General features: G+C 41.5%; 2 protein-coding genes across 2 annotated transcripts in view; one reads left to right on the top strand and one right to left on the bottom strand.

Moving 5' to 3' along the window:
* Positions 1–1,349: 1,349 nt before the first annotated feature.
* Positions 1,350–5,006, top strand: LOC103373704 (CD209 antigen-like protein E; the record flags this gene model as incomplete). Its single annotated transcript, XM_008303666.1, has 5 exons — positions 1,350–1,542; positions 2,012–2,089; positions 2,350–2,409; positions 2,766–3,120; positions 3,201–5,006. Coding segments are annotated over 5 exons (864 nt in total), but the record flags the coding sequence as incomplete, so codon positions are not given.
* LOC103373702 (uncharacterized) overlaps positions 1,876–11,620 on the bottom strand; it is a 60,841-nt gene continuing 51,096 nt past the window's right edge. Inside the window, exons 42-49 of the mRNA XM_008303663.1 lie at positions 11,363–11,547; positions 11,121–11,286; positions 9,741–9,892; positions 8,503–8,617; positions 8,175–8,414; positions 6,869–6,998; positions 5,893–6,079; positions 1,876–2,844 (exon numbers count right to left, since the gene is read on the bottom strand). Coding sequence (XP_008301885.1) covers positions 5,914–6,079; positions 6,869–6,998; positions 8,175–8,414; positions 8,503–8,617; positions 9,741–9,892; positions 11,121–11,286; positions 11,363–11,547 — 1,154 coding nt within the window. The 3' untranslated portion in view covers positions 1,876–2,844; positions 5,893–5,913. The remainder of the gene's footprint in view (positions 2,845–5,892; positions 6,080–6,868; positions 6,999–8,174; positions 8,415–8,502; positions 8,618–9,740; positions 9,893–11,120; positions 11,287–11,362; positions 11,548–11,620) is intronic.

Here is an 11,620-nt window from a genome sequence, read left to right as displayed (position 1 = left end):
TGATGTGGGGATGCTTCGACCTAAAGGTAGAAGGTGAAATGAACGATGCAAAGTATAGAAAATACTGGAACAACCTCAGACAGTCTGCATGAGAAATGAAACTTGGTAGAAGATTTGTTTTCCAGCAAGACAAAGAACCAAAGTACACGGCCAAAACTACACAGACACGGTTTAAAGACAACAAGATGAATGTTCTGGAGGTTGAGTCAGAGCCCAGACCTCAATACAACTGAGAATCTGTGGCTGGACTTGAAAAGGGCTGTTTACCGAGGGTCTCTACCTGACAGAGTTTGAACAGTTTCACAAAGAAGAATGAGGAAAAAATATCAGTGTTCAGATGTGAAAGGCTGATTGAGACCTATCCATACAGACTAAGATTAGCATTACTTTGCAGAAATGTCATTTCACTTTGACAATTTATTTTATTTTTGCAAATTCTAGACAAACTAAATTCAGCATGAGTCACTGGTGAAAAGAAACAAAAGTTTAGAAAAAAACAGGAAGAACTCCAATGGGGTGAATACTTTCTATGAGCACTGTAAGCTTTACACTGCAACTTTACAGGGTTTAAATCAAGGTTGACTTTTATTTTCTAGGTTTTCTTTTACATATTGTACACCCCAAGAAAGAAATCAAGTAACAAGGAAGGGAGAAATGATAATAAGTCGTATTTAAAAACAGCTTGCAGAGAAGCACGGTGTCAGAACATCCTGTTTCCTGCAGCGTCGGCAGTGTGACGCATAAAGTCAGACAGAAATGTGCCAACAGTGAATCAAACACGATCTTTACTCATCAATATGTTCCCCTCTGGGTGTTTGCACCACTTCTATCCTCATAGCAAACAATTTTTAAAAATGCATATATATCCAACAGCATGTGATCAGTGTCCAATGAAAACAAAGTGCCATCAATATTTAGTTTTTTCTTTTGTAGATTTATAAAACTGTTGTAGTTCAAATCATTTGAATATTAACTGCAATATCTAAAAAAAATGTGTTGTTGCTCAGCTGAAAATACCCTGATAGTAAACTGTTCTTACAGCATAAGTAAGTGGACAGTGTGTCATTACTGTGTCCAGCCACCACCATAGCTTTTTAAAACTATAAGCATAACATGAACATTTACCAAACGGTTTGCATCACACTGCAGTGCAATAAAAGGTCATTTGTGGGCAACTTCAACTCCTCCTAAACTGAAGCTGGTGCGTAAACTAACAATCACAACAGAGTGAAACCCGGCTGTAATAATATAAATGTGTCACTGCAGAGCAAGTGTGAGAGAAACAACAAAAACTCTGACCTGCATCAAATTTCTCATGCTTTGTTGTGGTTTTCTTTTCCATATGATAGGAAAAAATAGCTGTTTGTTATTTATTTTGCCTTCAGTTGTTCATTTGTTTCTCCTCTACATGTTGGACAGGTAGAGCTGCTGCGTCTCGTCCTGTCGGATCGAACAGAGCGTCAAAGTTCACATCACAGACAGTGATTCTGCTGCTTGTCTCGGCTCTGCTGGCTGCTGCTCTCATTGTTATCTACCGTCTCTGTGAGTTTGGAAAGTTTTTTTTTTAATGTAGTTTTGCTTAAAAACAATCATCTCTCTGAGTTTTTGTTCGTGCTACACTTCAAATTCACACACCCACTTGTTCCTCATTACTGACAAACTGTTCACTCAGACCTGCAGCAAAAGGCCATGGGCTGGATTGGAACCCATGGCTGCTGCGTTGGGGACTACAGCCTCTGTAACTGGTCGCATTCAGGAGAGTGCATGATGATCATTGAGCTGTTTTGGTGCCACTGTAACCGGCGCAGGCAGCTACTGTGTTAACCACATTTCTGCAGTTTCTTGGACCCAAACAAAATTCCAACAGACAACAACGCCCCTTATCATGTCAACCTTTATTAACAATGTTTTGTTTTTACTTTCATAAAAATGTTAAAAAATGAACTGATGAAATCAACAAAAGCTTTATTTTCTACAAACATGATCACTCTGACTTTTTCATTTAAATCAGCTTTTGACAACTGGCAAAAGAAGAAAACTCTCCAAACTCTGAAGGAGGAGAATGAAGCTCTACGCCAAATGCTCACAGGTCAGACTGTCAGGGTTTGAAACTGTCCAGAACGTTCGAGGCTTCTGTAACACTTCAACATGTGACTCGTTCTGCTTTAACTCTGCATTCTTTACAACCGTATTTAGCTCAACTGATGACAGACGTTCATCTATTTTCCAGTGATTTCTTTTCATGTTTGTGTTCAACATGTGACTCAAGTATGAAAAGGTTTTGGAGCTTCTCGGTTTACAAGTGAAGAGCACAAATAGGTGTTTTTTTTTATCCTCTTTCACAAACAGAAACACAACCAGACAGCACTGTGCAGCCGACAACTTCACAGCTTCCTGAAGTGACACCCTGTAAGGTTATGGGTTTGGCTTTTCTTTTTTTTTCCCCAACTGGAACTTGCATCTCAGAGGTTAGGGTCTTTGACGTCACTTAGCAGATACTCACACTGCAGTACTGAGATTCTGGCCCAAAGAGTCTCACCACAATGAAACACCTGATCAGTGGTGTTATGGACTTAAATTTACACCTACACTGATGGACTGACAGATCTATATCAGCTTAGATTTTACCTGCGCCTGTGAAGGACAATCACCTTGTTGCTTTTCTCTTATTGTCTCGATAAAAGCTTGAGCTCTGTATCCTCCAAACTGCTGCTGCCTCCAAATCACACACACGTCCACACTGACTTCTTGTCATCTCATCCAAGATGATCCGTGTCCAAAATGTGAAGAAGGCTGGGAGCACCACCGAGGAAGGTGCTACTACTTCACCACCAATAAATCACCCTGGGAAGAGAGCAGAAATGAATGTAGAGATAAAGGAGGAGACCTGGTGAAGATAGACGGCCAGGACGAACAAGTACAAAACACACTCTCTTGTATTTTCATCTTTACGTTTTACCATGTCAGCACTGAAAGTGTCAACTTTCCTGCTCAGACTTTCCTGGAGAGAAGACTGAGAGAAGCAATGATTGATAACACTGACAAGTTCTGGATCGGCCTGACAGACTCACAAGAAGAAGGCAGATGGTTGTGGGTGGACGGCTCACCGCTGGACACGAGGTTTGATTCTTCTTCAACATATTTATCTACCACCAGAAATCTCCATGCTTTTATTGAACCTGTTCTTCATCTCGTCCTAGTTTCTGGGGCTCCAACCAACCAGACAACTGGATATGGGAAGACCCTGACGGGGAGGACTGCGTGAGGATGGGGGAGAAAACTGGAGATGATGACCTGGAGTGTTGGTTCGATAAGTCCTGCAAAGTTCCTCACAAAAGTATTTGTGAGAAAAAAGAAAAAAGGGCCACGTGCGTCTAAAATTTAGTTTAGGTTATAAAGCAATCACGGTAGGCTCATTCTGCCTCAAATCACCGAAAGCCCCACATCTGACCATCTTCTTGACTGATTTTTTCTTAAAGTGGTGAATATTGATTGAGTTGACCAGGTGTGAAATCTGGGCTCCCAGGTTACATTGGTTGGTTAAAAATCCTTAAAGAGGGAAGGGATCGTGTCGATTTATACGTCAGCGTCTTCTTGCCAATGTTTGAAGGTCCATAACTAGAGGAATAATGTAGCTGGAGTCCTGAAACCTTGCATTCTCATCCATATGGACATCTAGTCTTCAGTGGTTCAGCCATGCTTAGATAGAATCATACAAACCAGTTATATGATGGTGTGAAGTTGCTCAAAAAATGTTATTTTTTCTCTCTACTCTAATACTCCAACACCCACAGTTGTTATAGTTTTCAACCTAAGAGGCTGAATTTCTCCTGTGATGGCACCAATTCTAAGTTACTAGTTAGTAAAAGGCATACTTTGAGAAAATATTGAAATTAGTTTTTTTTTTGCATTCCTGTCCAGTGTCAGGACAATCACTGAGCAGGTATGATGGTGACACCACTCCAACAGTGACCCAAACTGGAAGGACATTGTTAGTGGGTTTGAGGCTGCTGTTGGAGTGGGTTCAACATCACACCTGCTCAACGTAGGTTCAAATACTGCCCATAAATGCAAAACTGTATACCTCTGACTGACACCATACTCTACATTTTTAGAGCTCCCATTGGTGCCAATCAAAGGAAAAAATATCAGCATCTGAAAAATAAAGGTTTTATGTTTGGTGGAATATCAGAATAGAAGAAACGTGTAGACTTTTGGACCAACTGGTTTGTATTATTCATTCAGAGCAGGGTTGTACCATTGAAGACCAGACCTACATATCAATGAGCCTGCAAGGTTTTAGGACTCTTATCTGCACTATTTCTCAAGCCATGGCTCTTCAAACAATCTAGCGCAAAGAAAACGATGCAAAAATCAACATGATCCACCTACTTTAGGTTTGATTTAAATAAAAAGTTACGACACCTGCAAAAATGTAACACACTGGATTAACATACATTTGCAAAGAACTGACAAACATTAGATGGTCAGGCATGAAGTCTGGTTTTTTTTTTTCCAAATTTGGTGAATTGAGGTGGAATGACCCAGCGCAGCTTATGGAGCGATGCTGGTTTTGTAAAGCTACTGCCACAAATATTTAAACATTCCTTCCCAACCCTGTCTGTGTAGATTCTCAGTCGTCCAGCTCATGGTCGTCCTCAGTGCTTCAGTAGAAGGAAACTTTACTTCTTTTTGTGTCTTAGAAACATTTATAGAGAAAAACTGGCTTTTGCCTTTCGATTGTGACACCTGAGAGGGCGTAAAATTACTTTGGTTGTAGTTTTTAAACAGAGCTCAAGATCTTTGTGTGTCTATCACCTGTGCTTATGAAGTGATGAGGGTTCAAAAATACTGAAAGAAGTAAAGCAGATTTAAATGCAAAATTTCGACCCAGCCTTACGTACTTTAAGGGCATGCAACTGATGTAACTTCTACAGTTTATTGAGCCAAAAATGTTAATTCTGACACATTTGGATGAATTCATAATAAAAAATTATTTCACCTCAGTCGTTTTGAATGCACTGGTCTGTTGAAGTCGGATGATGTGGAAGACGCTGTATTTTAGTCTTACTTTGGGTTAAACTGCACCCAAAATCACCCAATCGGAAAGCAAAGGTGTAAACTATGATGATTAAACTTTATTTTTATTTCCATGACATGCAGCTACGTGTGGTTCATTGCGTCATCCATTTTCTCGTTAACTCACAAATAGAACTTTCCCTGATGAGTCATTTTTTCATATTTCAACTCACCCATAACCAAAGATGAATGACAAATATTACAGGTTCTGAATCAGTGACACCATGAGATGTAAACTTCTGGCTTTTATCGTTAATAGCTGTTAAGATGTTGTTTAAACAGCCGGAAATGTAAAAAAAAAAGAAGCTCAAAGTGGGTTGACGGGCAACAAAAAAAGTGTATCTCAGAAAGTATTTAACACAGAGAGATAAAAGTTCACAAATACCTTTATAAATATTCAGATTTTATGTGATAAGAATTTCAAGTAAATGAGAGCAAACTGACAAGAACTGTTCAATATATTGAACCTACAATCTTCATCCTTGTTGGTTAAATTGTGTTTAATATTGACAGTGGTTCTTCCTTTTAAACTAGCCTAAATTTAAATTTCTTATTTTTCCATCAACAATGGTATTCGTCGATGGGAACGTAACTGCTACAGGCTCAGCAGAAAACCTAATAAAGTGCTGTGAGTCATCCCTGAAGCGTTTCCATGGCGTTCCTCTGTGAGAGTCGGCGGTCATTCTGTGTGGCGGCTGTCGGTGCTGCAGCTAATCCAGGATCCACGATTTAAACCAGCTCCCTTCACTGACGCTGCTGCATTAATACAGCGATCAGTTCTTTGAGCAGTGACCTCTGTGAAGGGTGGGTTACCTGACGACTGCAGGACGGCTCCTACTGCGATCTCTGAAGCTCTCGGATGGCGAAGATTCTTACGATCATGGCCTCCATGATGGAGTCCTGCAGCGGGCTGGACGTGAACCACTGGCGGCTGCTGGGATAACAGCAGCCTTTTGGTTGAAGGTGGAACAGATTGCTGTGCCGCCTCACCGAATCAACGCTTCATGGAAGGAGAGAAAACGTAAATAAATCTACTGTTTGAAACCCTCGTTGAATACACAAAGCGTCATGCGCACCACTGACAGTGTCGACACAACTGTTGGAGGCTCTTGTACATTCTGGCTGCCGTCACGTACGCAGCATGACATGTTTGTAAGCTTCTCATCCAGACTTTCAAAATGTTTGTCATTCAAATGGAAACTTGTTCTGCTGCCACATCGTTGATGTTATAACGTCTGGATAACAGGGAACCAGATGAGTCTGTTCAGAGGAAAAATCTGTAAAATTGCTGCCAAAGTGACACCGTTTATGAAAGTAAGAAACTGAGAAAACAGGAAGAATCCTCTGCTGCCAGCTTTCTAACAGTTTGTAAATTTATCATATGTGGCTTTTGAAAATAATCTATGCCTAAAATAATTAAAATATTTAATCAGAATCCCAACAAAGTCGAGTCTGTCCTGTGCGGTCAGCTGCTCCGATGACACTGAGGCAACGCTGTTTACATACAAAGAAAAATCGATCAGCAGCTCGCACAGAAGCGAGTCAGGCATCATGCTAACGTGGTACATGGTGATGAAGGTAACTAACTGAGAAATAAGGGGTTTCAGGCAGATAGGCAGCAGAGCTTTCTTTGGGAGACAACAACTTTCTTTGCCGTGGACTTTGGGTTTTGTAAGTCTGCAGACCTTTAACATGCACAAAAACATGCAGATTTATGACACTTTGAAGGAAAAGCAAAACAAAAAGCAGAATAAGGGCTCCTTTCAAACTCAAAATGCGAGACACTCGCCACTTGGAGAGGTAGAACTCGTAGAGTCTAACCGGACAGCGAAGAGGGTTCTCTGGGTTTTCCAGCATCTCCAGGAAATCCTCTTCACTCTCGTTTTTCTTTCGTTTCTTAGCTGGAACGCCGTCTGCATCTGAGGACACACAAAAAACACACAAGAAATTCAATAACAGACCATGTATGTGACTATTACAGATAGAAATCCTGAAAGTTACATAATTGGCAGCCTCATAAAACAATAATTGATTAATCAGCAATACGAAACAAACTTAGTGGACCGCAGTCACATGACATAAACCACTCCAACAGCATTCGTCATGTGATCCGAGCCACTCTGCTGCTACTGACATCCAGTCAGCTCAGAGCGACACTGTTGTAGTGAACTTCTGTTTGCTAAACAGATGAAGCTCTGGTTAGTGAGCATTAAGCATCACAGAGGTCTTTGTCATGGTGCCCGTTGCCCACAATGCTCTCTGCTAGTAGTCCGAGTGACGCCTCCTCTGGTCTCTACAGTATTAAACAGTAAGAAGCTCCACCTGGTGGAACAACCAGGTACTACAGCTGATCGACGATACATTTTCTGTTGTTTCTGTTTTTCTATTTTTAATCAGTTAAATGATTAACAGCAATTAATCGATTCATGATTAATCAGTCACATCCCGAGAGACTATGATAATATATATTTTTTCAAAGTTATTTTTTTATTTGATAGTACAGTTGAGGGCTGCAGGGTGGCGCAGTTGGTAGCACTGTTGCCTCGCAGCAAGAAGGTTGCCGGTTCGCGTCCCGGTGGGGGCACCAGAATCTTTCTGCGTGGAGTTTGCATGTTCTCCCCGTGCAGCGTGGGTTCTCTCCGGGTTCTCCGGCTTCCTCCCACACAGTCCAAAAACATATTGAGGTTAATTGGTGATTCTAAATTGTCTGTAGGTGTGAATGTGAGTGTGCTTGGTTGTCTGTCTCTAAGTGTAGCCCTGTGATAGACTGGTTACCTGTCCAGGTGTGAACCTGCCTTCACCCTGAGTCAGCTGGGATAGACTCCAGCCCCCCATGACCCTAGTGAGGATTAAGCGGTGTATAGATAATGGATGGATAGTACAGTTGAGAGAGAGACAGGAAAGTGGGGGAGAAGAACAGGTAAAGGACCTGCAGGAAAGGGCCATGACCTCTGCGCCAGGGACTCTAGCCCCTGTACATGGGACGCCAGCTCACCCAGATGAGCGACACTATGACAACATACTTTAACGGACACTTTCATGCTATGTATTGGTAGAAGGTCAGAAGGTGTTGATGTGGTGGAACATGTTGATACCTGACTCTGCTTCTTTGGGCAGGTAAAGGCGCAGGACGTTGGTTTTGGTGTCGTTCGGGTTGGTTCTGGTGCAACGTTTGAGTCGCGCAAAGGACAGCTGGCGGTGCTGCTTCAGCGTGGTGAAGCCGAAGTATTTGCAGCAGAAGAAGATCAGAGTGTTGAGGAGGACCATGGGGGAGTACGCTCCCAGCTGCCTACAGTCCCACAGAAACTCCTCCTTCACCCGGGGCTGGACGTATCCTGGAGGGGGTAACAAACAGCTGATTAGAAAGAAAAAAAAAAGGCAGTAAGAGACGATGAGAAGACGACAAGGTGGACGGTAACCCACCGTTGGATGCGACTGACGGCTCGAAATGTTTCAGGAGTTTGGTGAGCTTTGTGGAGAACTTGTTGTAGATCGCGTCAGTGAAGATGTTCTCCCCTCGACCGTTTTCTAACAGATGCTACAGAGAACAAACGCAACAATTCAAACAAGCTGCATTTACAGCCAGCATTGCTCCCAGTAGACCACAAACAGAACAACACTGGTGCAACATCAACACGCTCTAACCTCTAATCAATATTACGTTCATTTAGAAGACTGTTCAATGTCATTTTTATCTAGAATCTAGAAGAATCTGTGTAAAATCAGTATTTTCAAAACCAGTATTTTCTGTGTGTGGAAGAATCTGGGCAACACTTGTTTTACCTCCACATAGAAGAATCTGCAACACATCAACAGCATCTGTCTTGTTTATTTTGTATTTTTCTACTCATGCCCTCACATTTCTGCTCTATCCCTGCTGTGGGATTAATAAAGCATTATCTGGTCTTATTTTATTTATAGTAAACTGAAAGCTGAAAAATAGATTTTATTAATCATCAGCTACTCACAGGGTTGTAACACCTGCTGCATTTCATTTTAAGGATAAAATGTCCAGATTTTTCAGTTCCTTTGGGACATGTGACTACAAATATCTGGATGTTCATTATGTAAACAAGTGGTTCTAAAATCCAACTGTTAGAAGAGAGTTCTGGTTTATTTCAATCTGGCATATTTTCCATTAATGTGGCCACCGCGGCTCTACGTGTCATGCTGATTTTTTACTGTTTGCCTTCGTTGGTAGAGATTCAGGGAACAGCGTTTAGCGGGACGTTTAAAACAACCACCCTGCAGCTACGTGAACCAATTTAAATGTTTATTTTCAGATCGACTAAAAGTAAACACATGAATTAGCTGCCTGATATGGGTCGATTACTTCTGTTTTCTGTACTTACCTGTTTCTACTAAAGACACAATTCTAACTCAAAATATGACAATGATATTTCAGTGTATTTGACAGTAAACCCATTATTTATCGAGTCCCATTCAGACACATGTTGACTATTTAGCTGCTTTTCAGGCTTTTCTGATACATACACTGAATAAAGATAATATAAAATATACAGGCTTTTGTTTTCCAGTACATTAAATCACACAAAGTGGACAAAAAGCTGGCAAACAAGATTTTTGAAAAAAGGAAATACATGTGGAACACCTCAGTGATATTGTGCCGTATCTGTGTATTTGTGTGTTTGTTGTCTTGCCTGTTGGATGCCGAGGCAGAGGTAGAACAGGTCGTCGGGGGTATACGGTTCTCCGTCTGGTTTTTTCACCTCCTTGATGAAGCGATAGAGGCCGTCGCTCAGGTCAACCGCAGAGCAGCGATGAATGTCCGCCTTCAGTCTGACAGGATGAGCTAAGAGACGGGAAAAAAAAAAAACGTTTCAGTGGATGTTGCTATCAAGCAGCACCTCTGTCAACAGCTGTTTGTTTGTCTGTTTATCAGCAGGATGATGCAAAAACTACCAGGACGATTTTCATGAAAAGCTGGCGGAGCGCTGAGGAACTGATGGTGTCTGCACTTTAAGCAACACAGCGCCACCGATGGGAGGAAGTTTTAAATCAAAGGGAACTGCTACGTGAGGCAGGTGTGTTAGAGACGAGCTAAACAGAGTTATTTATTCACTTTATTTCACCTTTATTTTGCCAGGTAAGTTAATTGAGAACTGGTTCTCATTTTCAATAACGACCTGGCTGAGATTCCCACACACTAAGTTGCAAACATAAATTGATTAGTGCAACGTTTCAGTCCCGGATCTTCATCAGACAAAAAATTAAAAATTAAAAAGTCCTAGACCTCGCCTGATGAAGCTTTACGACCAAAACGTTGCACTAATAAATTAGTTTTAAACTGCAAGGCTTTTTAACTTAATCAATCAGGGCACATGTCATTTATATACACACTCTTGGAAATAGAAGGAGGAACGTTTTAGGCGTTCCTCATCATTCGACACTGTGGAGGAACCTTTCGAGTTAAAAAAAAGCCACCGACAGCAGAGGAGTCTCACAGAAAACCCTTCAAAGAACCGTTTTGTGAGGTTTGGGGCTCCATTTTGAACTCTTTATCATCATTTTATTAAACTGTTTTACTGCCAAACATAAGAAAAATATTAACAGCTAGACGTTTTTCTACATTTAGGTTAACAAATAGTTCTGTACAGATTGTAAAAATAGTTCCGTGTTTGCATAAAAGAAAGCATTACGATCCTGTCAGTCTTGTCATTCTGATTATAGAGTTAACCTAATTTACTATAATATGCTATGTTTTGTGTTATATTTTATAAAATTCATGCAGGAACATCTTTTGAGTTGTTAGAGGTTATGTTAGAAAGCTCTTCTCTAAACTGAGCTGTTACCGGAACCTCACAACTAAACGAGGTTCTTTGAATCTCACCAGTTCTACTAATTCTAAGAAAGCAGCTGCAGAGTTTTTACCTGGCTCGTGATCCGGCTGGTGAGAGTCAAACAGTTCAGTTTAGGTGCTGATTTTTCATATTAAACTGTAATTTTTCTTCAAAGAAAAAAGCTCAAGTTTGCTTTTAATTGAAGTGGGAAAAAAAAGGAATAAAGACGGTGGAACGTACAGGAAACAGGGCCCGGGTTGGTTTGTGATTCTCTCCAGCGGATCCACCTCTTCCAGGCTTCGACTCCATACCGCTTCAGTTTGTGGCTTTTCTTGGGCGTGACCACAGAAGTGTCCCTTTGAGATGTTTCCTCTTCAGATTTCTTAGACTTCTGCAGCTTTAAGTCCTGAGACAGAGAGAAGAGTCGAGATCAGAGCACAGAAACGTGACGCTGCAGCTTCATAAACTGGCTGTGTTCTTACCTTGTTCTTACTGTGGACTTTCGCCGGAGTTGGTTGTAGCGGTGAAGGAGCACGGATCGGGGACATCGGTGAGTTCGGTGCGGGGCTGATGGAGCCGGGGCTGGCGACCGAGAACAAGTCCTCCTGGTCGTTGCAGGTGGTCGGATCGTCTGCATCCGCGTCGTCACAGTGGCTTCTGGTGGGATCTGAAATGAACCAGGATGGAAACATTCTTGAGTTCAGTCTTATTGTAAGAAAAACGTGTCCTTTCAGCCATGG

Source organism: Stegastes partitus, unplaced genomic scaffold (assembly GCF_000690725.1).
Source record: "Stegastes partitus isolate 25-593 unplaced genomic scaffold, Stegastes_partitus-1.0.2 Scaffold2048, whole genome shotgun sequence".
In the NCBI taxonomy this organism is placed as follows: Eukaryota; Metazoa; Chordata; class Actinopteri; family Pomacentridae; genus Stegastes; species Stegastes partitus.
Note: the sequence above shows the minus strand (reverse complement) of the source record. Positions and strands in the feature narration are given on the sequence as shown.